Source organism: Equus quagga, chromosome 17 (assembly GCF_021613505.1).
Source record: "Equus quagga isolate Etosha38 chromosome 17, UCLA_HA_Equagga_1.0, whole genome shotgun sequence".
NCBI lineage: Eukaryota > Metazoa > Chordata > Mammalia > Perissodactyla > Equidae > Equus > Equus quagga.
In genome coordinates this window covers 27,698,360-27,724,099 of record NC_060283.1, presented here as the reverse complement: position 1 = coordinate 27,724,099, position 25,740 = coordinate 27,698,360, and the positions used below count along the sequence as shown (strand labels likewise).

The window sequence follows — 25,740 nt, the reverse complement described above, 5'->3', positions numbered from 1 at the left end:
CAAAAATCAAAGATGTCACATGGCACTCTCAGTGAATTTGTCTGAAAAATTGCAACCCCCACCAAAAAAATCAACAAGTGATTCTTTATTATTCCAAGAATTAGAAAGAGATTGTGATTAGAATCTAAATTTTGTTTAAAAAGATAAAATAAATTTCATAGTTTTTTGTTTTAGTTTCATATTAAAGATAAAATTTCAGTCATAACCTTTTCTTTTCACTAATGACTGTGATATTTTGGTTTCCCTCTTAGGCAGATTCACCCAAGCCAATTCTTCTCAAACTTTTTTTTTTTTTTAAGATTTTATTTTCCTTTTTCTCCCAAAGCCCCCCGGTACGTAGTTGTGGGTCCTTCTAGTTGTGGCATGTGGGACGCCGCCTCAGCATGGCCTGATGAGCTTGCTCAGGATTTGAACTGGCAAAACCCTGGGCCACCGAAGTGGAGTCTGTGAACTTAACCATGCGGCCACAGGGCCAGCTCCTCAAACTTTTATTTTTGTTACATTTAAATCTGGAAGGATATACCAAAAAATGATAGGGAGTTGATTTTCTTTTTTGTTTTCCCCTTTATCTTTTTTAAATTAATAAATAGGTGTTATTTGTACTTTTTTAATAGAATAAGAGTGGAAATGTTTTCAGATCCTCTATTTAGAATATCATTTTTTGCCAACATCCTTTCAAATTAGGGTTTCAGTGGGTACGAGCTGTATCTCAGGTGCCAGGAGTAGCTATGCAGGAAAAGGAAGGGCTCTAAACCACTTCAAAGAAATACATTGTTTCAAATTAAAGTTCTCAGCAAGGACAATTGCAATTTTGAGTATTCATTGTTGTTAACGTAGAATAGTGCTGAACACATAGAGGGGCTGAGTGATGATAATACTTGGTGGTGAATGGCTTCTGAGTGGAACCTGACCTAAATATGTCTGTCTCCTCTGCAGTGCCCACCGAAGGCTCCTATTTCACCAGTTCCAGAGTGGGAGGCAAACGAGGAATTATCAAGGACCTCGCTGTCACGCTGCAAGGACCAGAAGATAATGCTCTGCTGTTTGAATCACGATTTGAGAGTGGGAATCTGCAAAAAGCTGTCAGAGTGTGAGTAACAGACGAATTTCCCACAGGGATGATGACTGAAGAGCCTGAGAAGTGTCTTCAGGGATCGGGACTCAGGAGTGTTTTTGAAAAAGAGAGGTGATGGGAAATGGTTACGAGGAGCAATATTTGTGACTCATATTTTTCCCCAGAATAAAATTTATCTAAATTGTTTTTTCTGCTTATGAAAGAAATTACTGCTCATTTAAAATTTGTATTAATAAAAATATGTAACATAAAAAGTTGTCCTATAATCATACCTTCCAGATGCAGCAACTGTTAAGAGTTTGATGTATATGCATTAATTTTTTTTTCTGTCTCTGTGTATGTGTAATATACCCAAATTACGTATTTTTAAAAATAGGATAATGGGGGGCCAGCCTGGTGGCATAGTGGTTAAGTTCGTGTGCTCCACTTCAGCGGCCCAGGGTTCGCTGGTTCGGATCCCGGGCACAGACCTATGCACCACTGTCAAGCCATGCTGTGGCAGGTGTCCCACATACAAAGTAGAGGAAGATGGGCATGGATGTTAGCTCAGGGCCAGTCTTCCTCAGCAAAAAGAGGATTAACAGCAAATGTTAGCTCAGGGCTAATCTTGCTTAAAAAAAAAAAAAGGGTAATGGTATACATACTGTTTGCAAATTGCTTTTTCCACTTAATAAATTTTAGATGTTTTTCTATGGCAGTACCACAGATATATCTCCTTATTTCTAATAGTTCATATTATTCTATTGTATGGATATTCCGTACTTTATCCTGTCTCCAATCGATGGGAAACTAAGATGTTTACAGTTTTTTGTTTAACAGAATTAACACCCTTGTGCATTAATATTTTTAAATATTTGTGGGGGGTTTTTTAGTTTCTTTTTTTTTTTTAAGATTGGCACCTGAGCTAACATCTGTTGCCAGTCTTTTTCTTTTTCCTTCTTCTCCCCAGAGCACCCCCCTCCCCCCGGTACATAGTTGTATATTCTAGTTGCAGGTCCTTCTAGTTGTGACGTGTGGGACGCCACCTCAGCGTGGCTTGATGAGTGGTGCTAGGTCCATGCCCAGGATCCAAACCGGCAAAACCCTGGGCCGCCAAGGCAAAGGGCGTGAACTTAACCACTAGGCCATGGGGCCAGCCCCAGTATTTCTGGTTTTATGGGATAAATTCTAGAATAAAATTGTTGAGTCAAGGGGTTTGAACACTAAGTATTGCTAGGCTTTGCCAAATTGCCCTCCAGCATGACTTCAGTTCCCATCAACAGTGTACGAGAGTGCCTGTTTCCCAGCATTGGAATGTTGATGAGATGGAGGGGAAAATGACACTCTCTTTTAATTTGCATCTCTTTAATTGTGCATGCAGATGAATATCTTTTCATGCTTTGGCATTTGTATTTCCTCTTCTGCAAGTTAGTCCTGCTTCTTTTCAACAAGGTGAATGCATTCCAGAGATGCCCCCTCATCTTCAAATAATTGATGATCAAAGATAAAATAGCACAAGAGGCTTAAGGGTCTCCTCCACGCTGGTGACGTCCAGGATGTAGCTGGCCGCCAGCAGAGGGCTGTGTTCACTGTGTTTCAGAGAAGGGTATGGGAGTGGCTAGAAACTGCTACTGGATGCGATAGAAAGGTACCACGAAGCCCACAGAGCTCTCGAACATCCTGCGTGGCAGTGTGAGTTTCGAGACTCTTCCCGTCCCACCCCAAATAACCTTTCTTTCCCCAAGTTGCTGTTAGCCTAATATTTCAGGAGAACTAGGTAAATTAGAAAATACATGTTTGACATAGCAGGCTTCTCTGTTGTAATAAGATCTGTTTTTACCGGGGGAAAACAATATTTTCCCAGATTTGTTTTCTGAGGGGAGTGTGGGGTTACAAAGATATTCTTCTGTTTTCTCCGATACAGGGACACCTATGAGTATGAACTCACCTTGCGAACCGACCTCTATACGAACAAATACACTCAGTGGTTTTATTTTCGAGTTCAGAACACCAGAAAAGATGCCACGTATCGCTTCACCATCGTCAACTTGCTAAAACCCAAGAGCCTTTATACTTTGGGGATGAAGCCACTCATGTACTCCCAACTGGATGCCAACAGCCACAACATTGGCTGGAGGAGAGAAGGAAGTGAGATCAAGTACTATAAGAGCAACACGGATGGCGGGCAGCAGCCCTTCTATTGTCTCACGTGGACCATTCAGTTTCCGCATGACCAGGACACTTGCTTCTTTGCACACTGCTACCCGTATACGTACACCGATTTGCAGTGCTACCTCCTGTCCGTGGCCAACAACCCTGTGCAAGCTCAGTTCTGCAAACTCCGAACTTTGTGCCGGAGCCTAGCGGGAAACGTCGTCTACCTGCTCACCATCACCAACCCGTCCCGGACGCCTCAAGAGGCAGCTGCGAAGAAAGCCGTGGTCTTGAGCGCCAGAGTCCACCCCGGGGAAAGTAATGGCTCCTGGATCATGAAAGGCTTTTTGGACTTCATCCTTAGCAACTCCCCAGATGCCCAGCTCCTCAGAAATATCTTTGTCTTCAAAGTGGTTCCCATGTTAAATCCAGATGGAGTCATTGTGGGGAACTCTCGGTGTTCGCTGGCTGGAAGGGACTTGAACAGGCATTATAAAACCATTCTTAAGGACTCTTTCCCTTGCATCTGGTACACCAGGAACATGATCAAGAGGTGAGGCCCTTTATCTGCTGATCTTTCTCTGGATGCCGTGAGCACTACCTTACCGGGGACGAGGACTCTTCTGTTGTAAGAATTGGGTATGGCTTTGGGGACAGTCTTTACCGTTCTCTTTGCAGTCACGTGGGTTTGTTCATTTTCAGACTTTCAAATCATGACTTATCTTTGGGTTGAAACTGAACATGCAACATTTTAGCTAGAGACATTTCACTAACGGGTGAAATGATTGAATGGAAAAGGTCGGAAGTCTGTGGGTTCTGAGGTCTTCGTGATGAGGCTGGTATAACAATAATAATAGCACCCAACGATTAGTCCGTGCTTATGGATGAAGTGATAGGCAGTATTCTCAGTGCTTTACACCTGCGATCTGTTTAGTCCTCACATTTACCCTATCAATGATCAGTCAGTATCCCCATTTTGTATATGATGAAGAAATTAAGGCCCAGAAAGGTTAAGTAACTTGCCCAAGGTCATACAGCCTAGTAAGTAAGACATTCGAACACAGGCCCTCTGCTTCCAAAGTCTGAGTTCCTAATTATCTTACATCGCCTCTCATGAAAAAGGCAGAATAAGTCAGTTAGCATTTTCCAAGCCTGTGTAAAAGCAGTTGAAGGCTGTGATGTAACAGCAGCCACCTTAAAGGAGCTCCCGTTTCCTTGTAAGTGAAAGTATAGCATGTAAGAACAAGTGAATGCTCACTTTCTAACCATATGTGTGTCAAAGGGTGGGGTGGTGTTGGGCTGGTAGGCAAAAGGGCTAAGAGCAGATGTTAGGGAATCAGACGGGCCTGGGTTTGAGACCTGCTTTTACTACTGGCTGGTTCTGTGACCCAGGAAGTGATCTAACCTCTCTGCCCTTTAGCCTTCTCATCTGCAGAATGGGGATAATAATCCCTGCGTGGGTGGTTACTGCAAGGATTAAAGGAGATCATCCATGTAATCTATTTAGCGTAGTAGCCAGCACATTGTAAACATGCGCTGTTGTTGTCATCATCCTCTTCATCCCACCATCATCATCACGGAGAAAGTGAACATGTCTGGAAGGTTGAACAGGTGACCTGGGTGATCAGGGGACACAGGAGCTGAGCCTTCTAGGAACCAGCCCTGGAACGTCAGGAAGCAAGGCTTTCTTTAGTGCTGTCTTTTTCTCTCTGCAGTTACAGCCTCCACTCTCTCCCTGCTTCCGCAGCCCTGCATCGGGATGGGCTTTCTCTCAGTAGATTTTCTCCACTTCCTTGTCAGCTTTCTCAAGGTCTGCCCACCACCCCGTCCACATCAGGACTTTTCCGTTTCAAGTCCCTCTGACTGGCAGGGGCAAAGAGTACTGGTGACACATTTACAGCAGTGGCTAAGGATGGGGATAGAGTCCTTTGAAGGCCATTGGGGTTAAATTTTTCTTAGGAGAGAAGGTATCAACAGACATACTTCAGGAAGAGACTCCAAAAGATCCTTGATTATTCACATGCATTTGGCTGTCCACTGAGCCCTTTGTTTGCCTCCCTCAATAGACTTCTTGAAGAAAGGGAGGTTCTCTTGTATTGTGATTTCCATGGCCACAGCCGAAAGAATAACGTCTTCCTGTATGGCTGTAACAACAACGATCGCAAGTACTGGCTGCATGAGCGAGTCTTTCCTTTAATGTTAAGCAAAAATGCACCAGATAAGGTAAGCGCGTAAGGTCGTTTTCTGTCCGTTGACTAAGGGAGAAGGGAATTCACTGCTTCCTGTGTGTAGTGTTCGATTTGCCGCTTTGTACCTCTTTTCATTGTCTTGGGTAAATCCCAGCAACCTGCACTTTAAGAATTTAGAAAGAGGTGAATTACTCTGTTGACGGATGAGAGTAAATAAATGGTATATCCACACAATGGAATGTTATTCGGCAATAAAAAGAATTAAGTACTGAAATTCTACAACATGGATGAACCTTGAAAACATTATGCTAAGTGGAAGAAGCCAGACACAAAAGGCCACATATTGTATGATTCCAGTACATGAAATGTTCAGAAAAAGCAAATCTATAGAGATGGAAAGTCGTTTAGTGATTGCCTACGGCCGGTGTGGGTAGCGTGGACTGGGGAGTGGCTGCTAATGGGTACTGGGTTTCTTTTCGGGCTGATGAAAATGTTCTAAACTTAGATTACAGTGATGGCTGCACAATTCTGTGAATATAAAACCAGTGAATTGTGTACTTCAAATGGGTGAATTTTACGGTATATAAATTATATGTCAATAAAGATGATTTTGAAAAATTTCTCTGGCTGCTCTGCCTGGGCACAAGTTCGGACTCTTAGTAGGCAGAGTTTTCGATCATCTTTAATCTTGTGGTTGGCAGTGGAAGAAGAGATTGAAGGTTGAACAAGCTGCTAAGGTTGTGTGAGCCTCCCAGAAAGGCTTATGTAATATGAGGTCAGGAAGACCTGTAAGCTGTTAAAGGGCTGCTGGGACAACGGCAAAGTCTTGGAGAGTCAGCTGAGTAACAGCTCTGTGACAGTTGGGCATATACCGAGTGTCTGCCTTGGTTTACAAACTGGTTTTCACCATCATGAACAGATCCACAAAATGTAACTGTGATTAGAAAGAAGAAATTAGAGAAGTATTTAAATGATAGTGCAAAAAAGTGGGGGGGGGTCTCTTCCTTCAAGTGAAATCCCAGCCAGAACTGGGTATCTGAGACAGAAGCAGAGCTATGCTGAGTGAAGGTGGGGAGAGGGCTTGGCCCCTGCCCCCGCTGCCTCCTCCTTCAGGCCTTGGCAGGAGCAACCCCTGGATTCCGCAGAGCACCGTTTAGAAATCTCTAGGTAGTGAGCTACCCTCCAGCTGTAAAGCATTTTCAGCAGGATGGGCTCAGTTGCGGTAGATGCCAAGTGTATGTCACAAACCCCAAGTGAGGAAAGAGGGTTCTGGTCGTGATGAAAGACAATGGAGGATATTGAACCCTGAGCAGAGAAGATTAGGGTAAGGGAGCAAGAGCATTCTGGCAGAGATTATAGGGGAGAGGCGCACACAGGATATAGAGGAGAAACCCAACCAGATCCAAGGGTTCAAGTTGGGGAGAGGGAGAAAAATGAGTCTTAGAAAGGTTGGCTAATGCCTTGAATGCCAAAGTTAAGCCGGCCTTCGAGTCCTGCAGAATGTCCCCAGGGGAATGAGGGGGTGGGGGAGAGAAGGAAGGGTTCATGGGCAAGTAAGTTTGAAAAACGGAATATGCTCCCTCCCCTTGGGAAGATCACTGTCCGCAGTGGCATGTTAAATGCTCTGAGAAGTCCTGCAGAGGAGGCCTGTTTAATTTTATTAACCCTTCATCTCCCTGACTTGCATGCCCACACAATTCCTTTTTTCCTTTTTAATACCTGTTTATATCCCTCAGAATTAGCATTTTATGGAACATACTATAGGAAATAATATATAGACCCCAAGGGAACCATCCTTGTGTGATATTAATGAATCTCAGACATCACACTTGTCACTTGATGACTAACAGAGGATTTGGCTTTCCCCTCAGTTCTCTTTTCACAGTTGTAATTTTAAGGTCCAAAGGTGCAAAGAAGGAACAGGCCGAGTGGTGATGTGGCGGATGGGGATCCTGAACAGCTACACCATGGAGTCCACCTTTGGCGGCTCCACCCTGGGTAAGCTCTCTTGTATGTGGGAGGCCAGCATGGCGGGGGAAGCCAGGCAAAGCACTGGGGAGCTGAAATCCCTTTGAATGCTGGGGAGCTCATTCACCTGGAGGGTTTTCTTGTCTGTGCCTTACGCTGAAATGGAATACCCAAAGCATGAGTGAGAAACTTAACGCCTGCTGGGCGTGGAGTGGTGGTTGCTCAGGATCTGGAATGAGGCAGATCTGGGTTTGAGTTTGAACTCCATGTGAAAGCTGTGTGATCCTGGGGGATGTTCCTCAACCTCTTTGAACATCACTTTACTTCACGTGGTAATAATAGTAGTACCTGCGTTGTAGGTACAACTTAGTGAGACAACGCATGTGAAGCACCTGGCAGGTGCCTACCACAAAGGAAGACCTCAGTCACCGTGGCCATCGTGACTGGACACCTCTTCCTTGTCAAAGATTCTTCTGGGGGCTGGCCCCAGGTCCGAGTGATAAGTTTGCGTGTTCTGCTTCGGTGGCCCTGGGTTCACCAGTTTGGATCCTGCGCGTGGGCCTAGAACCACTCATCAAGCCATGCTGTGGCGGCATCCCACATAGAAGAACTAGAACGACTTACAACCAGGATATGCAACTATGTACTGGGGCTTTGGGGAGAGAAAATAAGAAAAAAAAGAGGAAGATTGGCAACAGATATTAGCTCAGGGCCAATCTTCCTCACCAAAAAAAAAAGCATACATTAAAGGAAAAACAAAAAAGATTCTTCTGAACCAAACTAACACTAGAAGGAGAGAGACCCTGTCCAGGAGCATAATATTCTAGAATCAGAGGTAGTGTTTTTCAGGAGATAGTCACAAATTAGATTTGCATTTGCTCATTAAAATTTAATAAGAAATGTGTATGGATTTTTTCCAGGCAATAAAAGAGACACTCACTTTACCACTGAGGACCTGAAGTCCCTAGGTCATCAAGTCTGTGACACCCTTCTGGACTTCTGTGATCCTGACCGAGCCAAGGTAAAAACGGGCTTTCGGGAACTGTGGGCCTGCTGCTATGATGAATTTCACCTGGGTCTGAACTCAGCCCAGTGAGATTACGGGTCATCTCTCTTTTCCTTTTAATTTTTTTCTGAAGTTTTAATAGTCAAAGAAAATCCCCAGGCTGTGCACTCCCAGCAAATGGTAGGACCTCGTAATTCACCAAGAAGATGGAGGCCATGTGCTGGCTTCCCTTCTGCACAGCCCCTCAGTGCTAGGCCTGCCCATGGCAGCGCCATCTTACTTCCCGTTCTCCTGTTTCAGAAAATCAGGCGTCCTTCCTCTTCTCCAAAATTAATCCTGCCCTTTGTGCACTGGCCCACCTCCCCCACGGCCTCCCTGAGGTCTTGCCTCGTTCATTACCTCCTCTTTTCTGTGTCCTCAGTTTTTTCCTCTTCTTACATCTTCCCCTCAAGTGCAGATGTTCTCAAGTTGCCCTGATGCTAAATCACAAGCAGAGGTTTCCTTTGGTCTTATCTCTCCAGCAGTTATTTCTATTTCCGTTTATCGTTCAACTTCTTAAACAGGAGTCTGTACTCATGGTCTCTAACTCCTCTCTCATACCCGCTCTCAAATGTTGGCCCTGGGAACACGTGATATGCACCACTCCGGATGCAAATGTTTAATAAAAAAGTATCTAAAGGAGAATTTGACCACCACGTGGCCTATTAAATCATATCTGCCAGATGCCAAAATCTGAACAACCCCGTACTCACTTTTCCTTCCTTGCTACTCAAAACAATAAAATAAATTAGACCATGGCATTGTTTAAGAAGTTTCCTATTGGCTATAGCTGGGGAAAAGTGGCTAAGCTAGTGTTCATGGATGTTCTGCCCTAAAAAACCCTCTGTCTCCTCCTCCGGCTCATGTAGTGCATCTGTTCATGTGTCCTTAGTAGCAGAGGTTACAGCTGACTCATCTTTATGTCCGCAGCAATAAATAAAATGCCTTTCAGCATATACATAGTAAGTATTTGATGAGTAAATAAATGAATTATGAAAAATACTTCTTTTTTTCCCTTCCACAGTTCATGCAGTGTCTAGAAGAGCTTAAAGAGCTCTTACAACAGGAAATCCATAAGAAATTCAATGAACTTGGACAAGATATGGAATTAGAAGGAAATTGGAGTGGCATCTCTTTGTCTGACATTGAATCCAGGTAACAAACTTCATTTCAAAGAAAAATCAGAGAAATTCTTTTTTTTTTTAATTTTTTTGGTTTATTTTTTTTTAATTTTTTATTGAGTTGATGATAGGTTACAATCTTGTGAAATTTCAGTTGTACATTAATGTCTGTCAGTCGTGTTGTAGGTGCACCCCTTCACCCTTTGTGCCCACCCCTCACCCCCCTTTCCCCTGCTAGCCACTAATATGTTCTCTTTGTCCACATGTTTAAATTCCATATGAGTGGAGTCATACAGAGATTGTCCTTCTCTATCTGGCTTATTTCACTTAACATAATTCCCTCAAGGTCCATCCATGTTGTTGCAAATGGGACGATTTTGTTCTTTTTTACAGCTGAGTAGTATTCCGTTGTATATATAAACCACATGTTTTTTTATCCAGTCATCTGTTGATGGGCACTTAGGTTGCTTCCACGTCTTGGCTACTGTAAATAATGCTGCAGTGAACATTGGGGTGCATGGGACTTTTGGGATTGCTGACTTCAAGCTCTTTGGATAGATACCCAGTAGTGGGATGGCTGGATCGTATGGTAGTTCTATTTTTAATTTCTTGAGGAATCTCCATACTGTTTTCCATAGTGGCTGCACCAGTTTGCATTCCCACCAGCAGTGTATGAGGGTTCCTTGTTCTCCACAACCTCTCCAACATTTGTTACTATTTGTTTTAGTTATTTTTGTCATTCTAACAGGTGTAAGGTGATATCTTAGTGTAGTTTTGATTTGCATTTCCCTGATGATCAGTGATAATGAACATCTTTTCATGTGCCTATTGGCCATCCGTATATCTTCTTTGGAGAAATGTCTGTTCATGTCTCCTACCCATTTTTTGATTGGGTTATTTAATTTTCTTGTTGTTGAGTTGTGAGAGTTCTTTATATATCATGGATATTAAGCCTTTCTCGGATATATTACTTGCAAATATTTTTTCCCAGTTAGTGGGTTGTTATTTGTTTCAATCCTGTTTTCCCTTGCCTTGAAGAAGCTCTTTAGTCTGATGAAGTCCCATTTGTTTATTCTTTCTATTGTTTCCCTTGTCTGAGAAGACATGGTGTCCAAAAAGATCCTTTTAATACTGATGTCAAAGAGTGTACTGCCTACATTTTCTTCTAGAAGCCTTATGGTTTCAGGTCTCAGCTTTAGGTCTTTGATCCATTTTGAGTTTATTTTGGTGAATGGTGAAAAAGAATGGTCAATTTTCATTCTTTTACATGTGGCTTTCCAGTTTTCCCAGCACCATTTGTTGAAAAGACTTTCTTTTCTCCATTGTATGCCCTCAGCTCGTTTGTCAAAGATTGGCTGTCCATAGATGTGTGGTTTTATTTCTGGGCTTCCAATTCTGTTCCATTGATCTGTGCACCTGTTTTTGTACCAGTACCATGCTGCTTTGATTACTGTAGCTTTGTAGTAAGTTTTGAAGTCAGGGATTGTGATGCCTCCAGCTTTGTTCTTCTTACTCAGGATTGCTTTAGCAATTCGGGGTCTTTTGTTGCCCCCTATGAATTTTAGGGTTCTTTCTTCTATTTCTGTAAAGAATGTCATTGGGATTCTGATTGGGATGGTGTTGAATCTGTAGATTGCTTTAGGTAGAATGGACATTTTAACTATGTTTATTCTTCTAATCCATGTGATGGAATGTCTTTCCATCTCTTTATGTTGTCATCCATTTCTTTCAGAAAAGCATTGTAATTTTCATTGTATAGGTCTTTCACTTCCTTAGTTAAATTCACCCAGAGGTATTTTATTCTTTTTGTTGCAATTGTGAATGGTATTGTGTTCTTGAGTTCTTTTTCTGTTAGTTCGTTATTAGAGTATAGAAATGCTACTGATTTATGCAAATTGATTTTATACCCTGCAACTTTGCTGTAGTTGTTGATTACTTCTAAAAGTTTTCCAATGGATTCTTTGGAGTTTTCTATATATAAGATCATGTCGTCTGCAAACAGCGAGAGTTTCACTTCTTCCCTCCCTATTTGGATTCCTTTTATTCCTTTTTCTTCCCTAATTGCTCTGGCCAAAACCTCCAGTACCATGTTAAATAAGAGTGGTGATAGAGGGCATCCTTGTCTCGTTCCTGTTTTTAGGGGGATGGCGCTCAGTTTTTGCCCATTGAGTATGAAGTTGGCTGTGGGTTTGTCATATATGGCCTTTATTATGTTGAGGTAGTTCCCTTCTATCCCCATTTTTTTCAGAGTTTTTAATCATAAATGGCTGTTGGATCTTCTCAAATGCTTTCTCTGCATCTATTGAGATGATCATGTGGTTTTTATTCCTCAGTTTGTTGATGTGGTGGATCACATTGATTGATTTGCAAATGTTGAACCATCCCTGTGTCCCTGGTATGAATCCCACTTGATCATGATGTATGATCCTTTTGATGAATTGCTGTATTCGGGTTGCCACAATTTTGTTTAGAATTTTTGCATCTATGTTCATCAGTGATATTGGCCTGTAGTTTTCTTTTTTCGTGGTGTCCTTGTCAGGCTTTGGTATCAGCGTGATGTTGGCCTCGTAGAATGTGTTAGGAAGTGTTCCATCTTCCCTAATTTTTTGGAATAGTTTGAGAAGGATAGGTATTAAATCCTCTCTGAAAGTTTGGTTGAATTCCCCAGGAAAGCCATCTGGTCCTGGGGTTTTATTCTTTGGGATGTTTTTGATTGCTGTTTCAATCTCTTTCCTTGTGATTGGTCTATTCAAGTTGTCTGATTCTTCTTGAGTGAGCTTTGGGAGATTGTAGGGTCCAAGAATTTATCCATTTCCTCTAGGTTATCCATTTTGCTGGCATATAGTTTTTCATAGTATTCTCTTATAATCTGTTGTATATCTGTGGAGTCTGTTGTTATTTCTCCTCTTTCATTTCTGATTTTGTTTATTTGAGCTTTCTCTTTTTTTCTTTGTAAGTCTGGCTAGGGATTTGTCAATTTTATTTATCTTCTCAAAGAACCAGCTCTTTGTTTCATTGATCCTTTCTACTGCCTTTTTTGTTTCAATAGCATTTATTTCTGCTCTGATTTTTATTATTTCTCTCCTTCTGCTGACTTTTGGCTTTGTTTGTTCTTCTTTCTCTAATTTAGTTAGGTGTAATTCAGTTAAGGTTGCTGATTTGGGATTTGTCTTGTTTGTTGAGAAGTGCCTGCATTGCAATGAATTTTCCTCTTAATACAGCTTTTGCTGCATCCCATATGAGTTGCTATGGCATGTTATCAGTTTCATTTGTCTCCAGGTATTTTTTCATTTCTTCTTTAATTTCTTCAATGATCCATTGCTTGTTCAATAGCATGTTGTTTAGTCTCCACATCCTTGTGCCTTTCTCAGCTTTTTTCTTGTAATTAATTTCTAGCTTTATAGCATTATGATCGGAGAAGATGCTTGTTATTATTTCAATTTTTTAAAATTTGTAAAGGCTTGCCTTGTTTCCCAGCATGTGGTCTATCCTTGAGAATGTTCCATGCGTGCTTGAGAAGAATGTGTATTCTGCTGTTTTTGGATGGAGTGTTCTATATATGTCTATTAAGTCCAACTGTGTTAGCTTTCATTTAGCTCCACTATTTCTTTGTTGATTTTCTGTCTGGATGATCTGTCCATTGATGTGAGTGGGGCGTTGAGGTCCCCTACTATTATTGTGTTATTTTTGATAGTTTCTTTTAGGTTTGTTAATAGTTGCTTTATGAACTTTGGTGCTCCTGTGTTGAGTTCATAGATATTTATAAGCGTTATTTATTCTTGATGAATTGTCCCTTTGATCATTATATATTGGCCCTCTTTGTCTCTCTTTACCTGCCTTATCTTGAAGTCTGTTTTGTCTGATATAAGCATTGCAACACCTGCTTTCTTTTGTTTGCTATTAGCTTGGAGTATTGTCTTCCACCCCTTACTCTGAGCCTGTGTTTGTCCTTGGCGCTGAGGTGTGTTTCCTGGAGGCAACAAATTGTTGGATCTTGTTCTTTAATCCATTTTGCCACTCTGTGTCTTCTTATTGGAGAGTTCAATCCGTTTACATTGAGGGTGAGTATTGATGCATGAGTGCTTAATGCTGTCATTTTGTTGCTCGTTTTCCGGTTTTCCTGTGTTTCCTTTGTTTCTCGTCCTCTGTGTTTTAGCCTACCCATTGACTTCTGCAATTTCTCATGCTGGGTTTCTTAGATTTTTCCTTATTTATGTTTTGTGTCTCTGTTCTGTTTTTTAGTTTAGTGGCTACGCTGAAGTTTGTATTCAGAATCTCGTGTATAACATAGTCCATTTTCTGGTGGTCTCTTACTTCCTTAGCCTAGACTATTTCAGTCCCTTTCCTCCTCCCCTCCTAAATTATTATTTTCATCTCTTATTCCAACTTGTGTTGTGAGTTTGTGGTTAGAGTGTTAAGATTATCTTTGCTTTGGAGATTTCCTTCCCTTTATCCTAATGATATAGTTGAATATTTGCTATCCTATTCAGAGTCTATTTGTCATCCTACTCTGTGTTTTTTGACTCCTTACTCCCTTTTTTTCTTTTTTCAGGTATAAGAGCCTTCTTGAGGATTTCTTGTAGTGGAGGTCTTGTGACTACAAAGTCCCTTAGCTTTTGTTTGTCTGGAAAAGATTTAATTTCTCCCTCATACTTGAAGGATATTTTTGCTGGATAGAGTATTCTTGGCTGAAGATTTTTATCCTTTAAAGTTTTGAATATGTCACTCCAATCTCTCCTAGCTTGTAAGGTTTCTGTAGAGAAATCCGCTGAAAGTCTGATGGGGGTTCCTTTGTAGGTTATTTTCTTCTGCCTTGCTGCCCTGAGTATTCTTTCTTTGTCACTCATTTTTGCCATTTTTACTACTGTATGCCTTGCAGTAGGTCTTTTTACATTGACAAATCTAGGAGATCTGAAAGCTTCCTCCACACACATTTCTCTCTCAATCCCTAGATTTGGGAAGTTCTCTTCTATTATTTCTTTGAGCACACTTTCTGCTCCATTTTCCTTTTCCACACCCTCAGGAATTCCAATGATTCTTAAGTTGCATTTTCTCATTGAGTCAGCTATTTCTCTGACATTTTCTTCAGTTTTTTTAATTCTTAGTTCTCTTTCTTCCTCTGTCTGAAGCCATTCAGCCTGTCTCGCTTCGATTATGCTAATTTGCTCCTCTATGGTGTCTACACGGGCATTCAGGGAATCCGTATTCTGTTTTATCTGGTCCATTGTATTTTTCATCTCTAGTATTTCTAATTGATTCTTCTTTATAGTTTCAATCTCTTTTGTGAAGTAACTCCAGAACTCGTTGACTTGTTTCTCTATATATCCCTTTACCTCATTGAATGTTTTGAGGACAGCTATTTTGAACTCATCTTCACTTAGTTTACCCATTTCCAAGCCCTCAGGACCTACTTCTGTACTTTTATTGTTTTCCTGTTGGACTGGAGCTTTTATAAATTGCTGCATGGTAGAGGAGTGGTTTTTGTGCATGATGCTGTTATTCGGTTGCAGTTTCAGCCTGTTGCCACTAGATGGGGGTCAAGAGCTGCACTTTCTGAGCCCTGGCCTTCAGCCGAGATGGCTGCTGGCAGCATGGGTTGGGGAGCAGGGGCACTTTCACTCATGCCATCTGGATTGGATCTGCTCTCGCTTTCGGGTCTCCCGGGGCCCTTGCTTGATGGGGTCCCTGCACACGGAAGCTTTCCCTGTCAGTGGGTTTCCACTGCACCAGCGGTGGGAGTCCTGGACAATACCCAGGTCGCATGGCCCCTCCCCCACTCCTTCCCGTACCCGTGGCAGCAATCCCAGACTCTAGGGGAGGGAGCGAAGTTCTCTCCTACCCCGTTCCAGCTCCTCTGAGGGCGGCTCCAGCCTCTCCAAGCTCCGTTGTTTGGCTGCTGTGGGTCTCTGACAATTTCTGTTATTAGGATTTTTTTTTTATTGGAAAGCAGTTGCTCCTTTTGGTTGTAATTTGGAGGGGAGAGAGTCCCGGGTGAGCTCACGCTGCCATGTTGCTGACGTCACCTCCTTTTTTTTTTTTTTTAATTTTGTTTGCTGTGTTATATTGATTTTGGCTTTGGTTTTGAACCTCAGGTGAAAATATTGAGTAAATTATGGCACGCTTAAATACACTTCATTCCTCCAGCAGCTGTGTACTGAGGGCCTGTTCTGTGACAGCCTCTCTTCCAGGCACTAGAAAGGGTTAGCGAGTTGGGCAGGCAGTTTGTGTAGGGCCTTGTAGACAATTGTGAAGACTTTGATTTTTACTCCAAGGATGATGGAAAGCCTTTGGAAGGTTTTATGTAGAGAAGCGTCATGATCTGACATAGGTTTTATTTTCAGGAGGAACACTCTGGCTGCTGTGTGGAAAATAGATGGTAAAAGTCTAAGCAGGGAGACTGGTTAAAAGGCCCTTACACTAATACAGGGGAAAGGTAATGGTGGCTTACACCAGAGTAGTAGTAGTGGTTGGGGGTTTTGAATTGATTAGATTCTAGGTACATTTTGAAGTTGCAAATGTTAGAACTTGCTTAAGAATTGGATATGAGGCATGCGAGAAAGAGAATGGTTGTGCAGTGGTTGGATGGAGTTGCCTGTAACTGAGATGGGGAAGATGCAGGGGGTGGAGAAGGTTAGGGGGTTGCGGAGATCAGGAATCTAGTGTTGGGCGTGTTGAGCATGAGATGTCTGTTAGACATCTAAAGGGAGATATCGATTAGGCGATTTGATATGTGAGTCTGGAGTTCAGTGGAGAGGCCCAATAGAGAGAACTGTCATTGGATAGGTGATATTTGAACCTTAAGACTGGCTGAGATCCCAAGGGGGTAAGTGCCGATAGAGTAAAGAAGGCCAAGTCTGAGCTGGGTACCACAGTTTTAAGAGGTCAAAGAGATATGGAGGAGCCAGCAAATGAGACTGAGAAGGGACCAGCAAGGCCAAAAGAAAACCAGGAGAGTGATTCTTTTCAAAACATAAATTAGGGGCCAGCCCCTTGGCTGAGTGGTTAAGTTCGTGTGCTGCACTTCAGTGGCCCGGGGTTCTGCTGGTGTGGATCCTGGGCGTGGACGTGGCACCACTCATCAAGCCATCCTGAGGTGGCATCCCACACACCACAACTAGACGGACCTACAACTAGAATATCCAACTATGTAATGGGAGGCTTCGGGGAGAAGGAGGAGAAGGAAAAAAAGGAGATTGGCAACAGATGTGAGCTCAGGTGCCAATCATTAAAAAAACAAAACAAATTAGATCATGTCATTCCTCTGTTTAAAACACTTCAATGCCCCCCCATCCCCCCACTCAGATAAAAAGCCAAGGACCCTACAGTGGCCTGCAAAGCTATAGGACCTAGCCACCTGATACCTCTTTGACTGCCCCCGTCACCCTCTCACACGGTGCTACAGCTCCACTGGCCTCCTCCCTCTGCCTCAGACCAGCCAGGTCCTCTCCTGCCTCAGGGCCTTTGCACTAGCAGTTCCAGATCCCTGAAATGTTCTTCCCCCTTATATTCACATGGCTTATTCCTTCACCTCCTTCAAGTCTGTGCTTAAATGTCGCCTTTTTCAATGTGGTCTTCCCTCATGACTCCAGTACTGCAGCTTGCTCTCCCACCTCCACCCTCGTGCCATTCCCTGTCCCCCTTAGGTGCTCTACTTTTTTTTATACTCTGTTATTCCCTTCTGTCCTTCCATGTTATTTACATCTTTATTGTGTCTGTTGTATATTGTCTGTCTCCCCCTACTGGGATATAGGTGCCACAAGGTCGGAGATCTTTATTTTGTTCACCTCTGTATCTCACGTACCTGGAACAGTACCTGGCACATGGGGAGAGCTCAGTAAATGTTTGTTGAATTCATTTAGCGTGTAGGGTCTCATCCCACCCTCATAGGCTCCACAGCTGTTTTAGAAGGCCCCCGGCAGGCTGGCGTCTCATGGCGTGCAAGAACACCTTCTACTCCAGCTTACTGGCCAAGGCGCCACAGGCCTGCCCAGCTGGCCTCGGAAGGTTCCTGGGCTGGGTGTGGGTCTTCTGCCAGAGGCTGCACCATAGTCTGTGCTGGACAGAGGGAAGGGGCTGGCTCTCCCACTGTCTCTGTGTGGCACATTTGACCCGGGGCCCTAAAGCAGTCCTACTGTTACCGAACCAGGTTCGTTTTTGCCGGCTGCCCAGAAAGCCAAACACAGACGACGAGATTGCAGCAGAGAGAGGGGTTACTCACAAGGCAGCCACATGAGGAAGCAAGAGCCTGAGCCTCAGATTTGCTTCCCCGAAAATAGGGACTCAGGGATATTTATGGGATGGGGGCAAGGTGGTCTGAAATGTGGAGAGAGGTGATTGGAGGTGAGGAGAAGTGAAGTGATTGATGATCTGCACAAGCATAGTCAGACTGCAGGCCTCTTCATAGGACCCATGTTCACAAAATGGCAGCATGAGCATGATCTGAGGGTGGAGTTTTTGGCCTCTTGACGTCAAAAGGCCACCTATCAGACATTTGCATGGGCCTGGTTGATGAGTTGGTGGTCTCAACCGGCCTGAAGTAGACAAGGAGTTCTAATTCCTGAAAAACAGCTCACACGCCCATTACCATGGTGACCCAGGCTCCAGGGAGACATTATCTGTAGGAACCTAGTGGGAGTCAGAGAGCATATTGCCTAAGCAGCACAGTTAACAAGGGGTGGGTTAAACAGCTAAAAGCTATGTCGACGAAAATAATCCATAACCAATCTATAAATGAAAATTTGGGTGAGTTTATTCTGAGCTTAAATCTGAGGATTATAACCCGGGCCTTTCTTCCCGAAGGAAGAAAGGGCACCAAAGAAGTGGGGTGCACCGAGTGGTATATACCCCCAGAGAGGATGTTTCACATAGGATTGAAATGCCCCTTTTACAACAGTCGCGAGACTGCTCTGTGGGCACAGCGATTGATGGAAACAGCAGGTAGGTCTTCTGTCTCAGTGAACACAGCAGGGTGGCAGTCTGTTGTCTCCAGCTGAGTGGTCACAGGTGAGCTGGTAGGTGAGTGCAGAAATCAGTTCCTAGCCTAAGGAAAGATGCTTATCCCTAAGGAAGTGCCAATGTGGGGGGAAGTTGCACCTTTATCTCAAGGGCCTTTGTTCTGGCCATAGGAAATGTCTAAGCAGATATACAATGCGTGCTCAATAGCCACAGTCAGGCCCTTTTGGAAAAAACAAAGTCAGGCCGAATTAGGTTTATACCAAATGGCTTCCTCGTGTACTCCAATATGTCCTATTGCTTGCCATTTTTATTTGTCAGCTATAATCAGTAATTTCAAAAAGGAAAAAAACTTTAGTACCTAGATACTTAATCGTCAGTGGCTGTTTGCTGGTTTCACTAGTGCCTGAGTCTCCCGCGTGTTTCCTTAAGAACCTTAAACCAGACCGTCAGGCCAGGTTGACTGCCCCATTCACCGTGTGCCCCTCCACTCTCCCAGAATCCTTTGCCTAGCTCTCCAGGACCACTGCACCAACGCCTCTCTACTTTCAGCCTCAAAGACAAAATGCCCCCCACTTATCAACTCATACACGTAGAGCCGGGCCGTCAGCTCAGAACCACAGACTGCCTTCCACTTGGCTCAGCAGGGACGCTCGCCTGCATTTCGTTAAGAATTCTGGAAACCAGTTTTCCAGCCTCTGCATCGGGAAGCCGGCCGTCACAGCCTCCACAGGGTTCCCCCGTCCCTTCTCACCGTTACCCAGGGAAGCACACTGTGAGGGGACGAGCCCAGTTCGAGTTTGCCCTGCCTGTATGCGCACACGTCGTTTTCGACACCTTCTGGGGCACCTGCATCTGATGCTTTTATCCCGTTTGTTAAATCCCATTTCTGTAATCTCCAAAAGGAACTTGAGCGACTCTTATTCAGTGGCCTCAGGGCTGCTCCTCAGACTGGAAAAGGCTTGTGAGAATAGGGAAGCAGGAATCAGATGGGAGAAGAGAGGCCTTTCTCCTCGCCCTCTTGTTGTCACTGAGGGAGGGAGGGGGCGTGAACAGAGTGGGAGGGCTGGGCAAAAGAATGCCTTGAAATGCTGTCTTTTCCCAGGAGGTTTGAGTCCTGTGCCTCAGACATTTTTATATATGGGGGCCCTGTCATAGAGCACAGCTCTCAGTTCTAGCCACCCATAGCCCAGGAAAGGGGAGAATACAATGTGACACATAAGCAAAGGTCACGATGAAGGGGAAGACAGGCTTGATTATCTGAGTCCTCCTTCATCCTAGCCCTTGAGAAAGGGGAGGAGACAGCTTGGGGGGACGACTTTAGATGCGCATCCAGAACTTGTGAGGGGACACCTGGGTGATAGAAGCCCTGCTCGTGCTCTCTGACCTGCAGCTTCTTTATCATTATATTTATTTACATAGTTAACGCCTTTTTTACAGAGTACCCGCTAGGATCCTGGCTCTCTGGCCAGGAATGAATGAGACAAAGCCCCTGTTCTCAACCACATCCTACGCCCTTGTGTCCTCTAGGGCGGCGCGTGGAGAATCTCAGGGGCCCGCACAGTTGCTGCCGAGAGCGGCTTTGCCCATCTGGCCAATATTTCCCTTGCCACATGGCTTGGGAACTCCTTGGGGCCGGAGCTCTGCCGCATTCCTCTCTGTCTCCTGTGCCAGCTGCGCTGCCTGGCCCGCAGTAGGTGTTCAGAGTGAATGAATGAATATGCTCGTCAGGAATTCTTAGTAACTGAAACGTACACAGTGGAGGCAAATGGTGGACTGGCCATCCTGATGGCGGGCAGACAGCCTGGTAAATGTCCCCCTTCCTGGACGTTAACAGCGGGTCTTTCTCTCCTTTACTTTTGGAAACAGCACCAGTGGTTCTGACAGCTCCCTCTCGGACGGCCTGCCTGCTCACCTACTGAACATCGCACGTGAGGTGAGAGTATATAGACTCCCACACCCGGGAAGTGGTGGCCTTGAAAGCCGCACTCCGGGATACTCTGGTGGAATTTTCCAGCTGTCCTAAGATCTGCAGAAAATACAGCAGTAGCGTCCTCACTGGCTCCCCTGCCCTGGCGTCTCTCATTTTGTCCTTTATAACATTTTAAAATCTAGGGGGAAAGTGTGAGGACTCGGTATTGATCCCAAAGTTAACAAAAGGTGAAAACTATGTTAAGAGGTAGAGGTTGGGGCTGGCCCTGTGGCCGAGTGGTTAAGTTCGCGCGCTCCGCTGCAGGCGGCCCAGTGTTTCATTAGTTCGAATCCTGGGCGAGGACATGGCACTGCTCATCAAACCACGCTGAGGCAGCGTCCCACATGCCACAACTAGAAGGACCCACAACGAAGAATATACAACTATGTACTGGGGGGCTTTGGGGAGAAAAAGGAAAAAAAAAATCTTAAAAAAAAAACAGGTAGAGGTTGTTAAAAATGATCCATACTTAAAAAAAATGTTTCTTTCTTCATGTAGTTTTTTATACTTCTGTATATTGTGATTTTTTTTTTACCCCATCTGTCCTCAGACTTTTTCTTACATAGATGCTGCAAGAGCTTTAGAAACAACAAAATATGTGTTGTGGTTCATTATGCGCATGATTTCCTAGTTGTGTTGAGAAATATCTCCATCATAGGGTGAAATTAAGGCTGCATCAGCAGGAGGCAGCCAGATCAGACTGGACCTTACGGTTTCTTCAGCTGCATTCACAGCAACATCACTATGAGCTTCACCATGCCGTGGGTACCTGGCAGATTCGTCCTGAGCTTCATTTGCTTAATCATTAAAGCCACCTTGTGGTAACAACCAAACTAGATCTTTTAACCACACATCTAATGGTCAGCATTATCCGTACGTGACATCATTGCCATAAGAAATCTGGTTTCATATCGTACATCGTAGATATTTGGTAAACAGTATGAGCGCCCCTTTGGCAGTGTATCTATGATAGTGGGTTTGGGGTGTTAAATAGGTAGACGTCTCTGGTAAGGAGGTGCCTGAACTGTTTGTTCCTTCTCCAAACCAACAAGAACTCCACCCTGTGAAGGCCCGCATACTGGGTTAGCCATTGTGTCTTGAGTATTGTGTGAAAAGAGTGCCACATGTGGGTGACACAGCTCTGGAATCTTCAACGAGTTTCTCTGTACTTTCCGGAATAGTTGAATAAGAAGAAGAGGCTGTATAAGAAAAAGAAAAAGAAGCCACTTCAGACTAGGAAACAGCGAAATGAGCAGTATCAGAAAAATTCTTTGATGCGGGAGTTCAAGTTAACAGACGTCGCAGTAAGAAAGCTCTGCGCCTACTTCTGCTGTCTAGTTAAAGGGTTAGGGTATCCCCGAGTGGAAGCCAGACAGGGCCTTAAGGTGTCCTCTAAACCAGAAGGGGAGTGGGGCGGGGGAGGCTTTCTGTTTGGAATTCAGAGCCCTCCCATGGGTCCTCTGGACATCTCGGAGCAGATTCAGCCTTGGCCCGCTCGTCCTGTACTATACTCTGGCATAGCAATTCTGGGTTTGGACCAAGTCTGGATTTCCAGAGGAAGGAGGTGGTACTGGAAACGCGGTGGCTGGAGCTCGTCCAGAGTGGCTGGGTGGCAGAGGAGCAGGCTTGGTCCAGGCCAAGGACGCCTGGACAGCTCCTTGCCCGTCCTAGCTGCCACACTCACACCATCCCCCTGCTTCCCAAAGATGGAGATGCTGCCCGAGGTGGGGGCTTTACTGTTGGGTGAATTGGGTCAGTTATGAGTGGATCAATTGCAAAGGGTCAGTTGAAAAACGTTCTCTTCGCGTTCACTCCTTCCAGGAAAGAGCAGGGTTTGCTTCTACTCTGCAAAAGCCGCATGCCTTTTCCAGAAATTCCAAGAATACCAGTTCTTCAATGGTGAGAAATGAAAAACCAAGACTGAATGAGGTAGTGGTTTTGCTTGACTCTTTTTTTCTGTTTAACTGACTCATGGAAATTTATTGAAACTTTTTTTTTTGTATTTAAAGTATACAATGTGGTGGTTTTATACACATATATAATGAGAGGATTCCCATCATTGAGTTAATTAACACATCCCTCACCTCACATATTTACCTTTTTTGCTTTGGTGAGAACATTTAATTTCTACTCTCTTAGCAAATTTCAATTACACAACACAATACAACTATAGTCACTATGTTATACATTAGATCTTCAGGCCTTATTCATCTTATAGCTGAAAGTTTGTACCTTTTACCAACCTCTCCCTATTTCCCCCACCTTCCAGCCTCTGGCAACCACTTTTCCACTCTCTGTTTCCATGAGTTCGACTCTTTTTTTTTTTTTTCAGATTCCACATATAAGTGATACCATGCAGTATTTGTCCTTCTCTGGCTTATTTCACTGAGCATACTGCCCTCCAGGTTCACCCATGTTGTCACAAGTGGCAGGATTTCCTTCTATTTTAAGGCTGAAGAACATTCCATTGTATATACATTACGTCTTCTTTATCCATTCATCCATCAACAGACACTTAGGTTGTTTCCATAACTTGATTACTGTGAATAAGGCTGCAGTGAACATGGTGGTACAGACAGCTCTTCAAGATAAGGATTTCATTTCCTTTGGATAAGTACCCAGACATGGGATTGCTGGATCGTATGATGGTTCTATTTTTTATTTTCTGAGGATTTTCCATACAGTTTTCTCCAGTGGCTCTACCAGTTTACATTCCTACCAAGAGTGCACAAGGGTTCCCTTTTCTCCACATCCTTGCCAGCATTTGTTCTCTCTTCTCTTTTTTAATAATAGACATCCTAACAGCTGTGAGGCGATAGCTTACTGTGGTTTTGATTTGCATTTCCCTGATGATTGGTGATGGTGAGCATCTTTTCATGTACCTGTTGGCCATCTGTATGTCTTCTTTGGGAAAATGTCTATTCAGGCCCGCTGCCCATTTTTTATTTGGGTTCTTTGGGTTTTTTTGCTATTGAGTTGTATGAGTTTTTTGTATATTTTGGATATTAACCTCTTATCAGATAATGTGGTTTCCAAATGTTTTCTCCCATTCTATAGGTTGCCTTTCCATTTTGTTGATGGTTTCCTTTGCTCTACAGAAGCTTTTTAGTTTGATCTAGTCCCATTTGTTGACTTTTGCTTTTGTTGTCTTGGCTTTTGGTGTCAAATACAAAAAATCATTGCCGAGATCAATGTCAAGGAGCTTACCTCCTATGTTTTCTTCTAGGAATCATACAGTTTCAGGTCTTAGGTTCAAGTCTTTAATCTATTTTGGGTTGATTTCTGTGTATGGTATAAGATAGAGGTCCAGTTTCATTCTTCTGCCTGTGGATATCCAGTTTTCCCAGCACCACTTAGTGAAGAGACTGTCTTTGCCACATTATATATTCTTAGCTCCTTTGTTGAAAATTAATTGACCATCTATGCATGGGTTTATCTCTGGGCTCTCTATTCTGTTCCATGCTTCACTCTTTATCTCACGGATTCCAATTCCGATTTTTCCAGTTAGCACATCTCTCCCACAAGGTGAAGAAACCAATAGTCATCTATGTTACCTTTATGTGTCAGTGCCACTGGGAGCAGGGGAATATTAAAATTGGTGGGGACACTGACATTGCTTTAGACACCACTGAAGTCTGATGTCAGATATTTGTGATTTGTGACTTTATACCCGGAACATAAGAACAGGCTGCTTTACTGTCCCTCCATCTATCCATCGTTCAACACAAGGCATTACGTGACTGCCACATGCCAGGCCCTCTGTTGGATGCCGGAGGTGCAGCATTGAACAAAACATTACCCCTGCCTCAGGGACCTTAAAGTCTGGCGGGGATTTTAAGAAGTAAGCAGGAAATTACATCACAGAGTGGGATGCTGTGAGAACACAGAGGAGAGGCACCCAGCCAACTTGTAGGACTCTGGAATTTTGTGGCTATGAAATTCTTGATTCTTTTATGTATAAAAATAGATTTTAGTACATTGGTAGCTAATTCTTAGTGAAGAGGGTGCAAAATGAGCCCTCACCATGCAGAGTGCTACCCTGTGGTAAACAGTGGTATAATGAGGCCCCACTGCCTTACCCTGAGGAGGCCCCACGGAGCACACCTCGCCCTGCTCGGCCTTGAGGGCTGTTTGGCGTCTGATATAACAGTGACACGAGCACAAGCTCCCAAGCCTGTTTCGAGTTCAGATTCTAGCCCCACCGTGTAATATCCTGTGACTGACTTAACCACCCTGGGACTCAGTTTCTGCATCTGAAATACGGGGTCATAAAATCTACATCCTAAGGTTGGTGTGAGAATTAGAGGAGAAACTGTCTGAAGTGCCTGGCATATCTGCACTCAGTAAATATTAGTGTCCTTCTTTTCTTTGAATTCTTATTCGTTTGTGTCCTGCCTCTCTTTTCTTCCTAAAGTATCATAATGAATCAACATGCATGAGTCAAAAAGCACTGAAATGCTGTATATCGTATATAATCACATTTGTCCAAGTGGAAATTTAGTGAGAATGTCTTCATTTGTTTTAGTCACAGTTAAATGCGAGAGACAAAGACACCTCCCTGGACCCATCGAACGTGACTGCCTTGATTCTGTCTCAGAGTAAAGAGAGAACGCAGGTAGCCCACCTCGTTTATGCACACGTGCTAGCAATTTTATTTGGGTTTGGGATGTATTATGTGGTTTGGAGGGGTGGCGGATCCCCAGTCCGCAAAGTCTCACCTTCTGGGCTTTGTCCTGCTCAGGTGAGCATCTCCAGTAGTTTGCACCCTCCGGTTACAAAGCACCTGACCACCAGGTGCCGCAGGCCCGGAGGACGCCACCCACAGCCGAAAGCTTGCCGTGGAGAGTTTAGTGTTCTTTCAACAAACATTTGTTAGGCAGCTGCCGTTTTGTAGCTCCATGGCAACGTTTCAGGGAAACAGTGATAGTGGGGATGCAGCGGTTCTCCACCCTGGGAGACGTCAACAACAAACGGGGCGCCGCCATTGGTCACGAGGTGCGCCTCACGTCCAGGGTTACCAGCGATGGTTCAGGACCGTGGTTTGGGAATGATTTGCTTTTTTCTTCTTCTTATTTTTTAATTTTCTTTGTTTTTGTTTTTTTGGAGGAAGATTAGCCCTGAGCTAACTACTGCCAATCCTCCTCTTTTTGCTGAGGAAGACTGGCCCTGAGCTAACATCCATGCCATTCTTCCTCTACTTTATACATGGGACGCCTACCACAGCATGGCTTTTGCCAAGCGGTGCCATGTCTGCACCCGGGATCCAAACTGGTGAACCCCGGGCC

The 25,740-nt window shown here is 43.9% G+C and overlaps 1 protein-coding gene across 5 annotated transcripts in view; it reads left to right on the top strand.

The window, feature by feature from the left end:
• Positions 1 to 25,740, top strand: part of AGBL2 (AGBL carboxypeptidase 2) — a 44,352-nt gene that overhangs the window by 16,275 nt on the left and 2,337 nt on the right. For 4 of the 5 annotated variants that reach the window (XM_046643234.1, XM_046643231.1, XM_046643232.1 and 1 more), the window contains 10 exons: positions 937 to 1,090; positions 2,979 to 3,761; positions 5,275 to 5,431; positions 7,269 to 7,395; positions 8,286 to 8,386; positions 9,435 to 9,565; positions 20,353 to 20,419; positions 21,637 to 21,759; positions 22,277 to 22,384; positions 24,981 to 25,070. In XM_046643234.1, coding sequence (XP_046499190.1) covers positions 937 to 1,090; positions 2,979 to 3,761; positions 5,275 to 5,431; positions 7,269 to 7,395; positions 8,286 to 8,386; positions 9,435 to 9,565; positions 20,353 to 20,419; positions 21,637 to 21,759; positions 22,277 to 22,384; positions 24,981 to 25,070 — 1,841 coding nt within the window. The remainder of the gene's footprint in view (positions 1 to 936; positions 1,091 to 2,978; positions 3,762 to 5,274; positions 5,432 to 7,268; positions 7,396 to 8,285; positions 8,387 to 9,434; positions 9,566 to 20,352; positions 20,420 to 21,636; positions 21,760 to 22,276; positions 22,385 to 24,980; positions 25,071 to 25,740) is intronic. The other variant, XM_046643236.1, reaches the window with a different exon arrangement.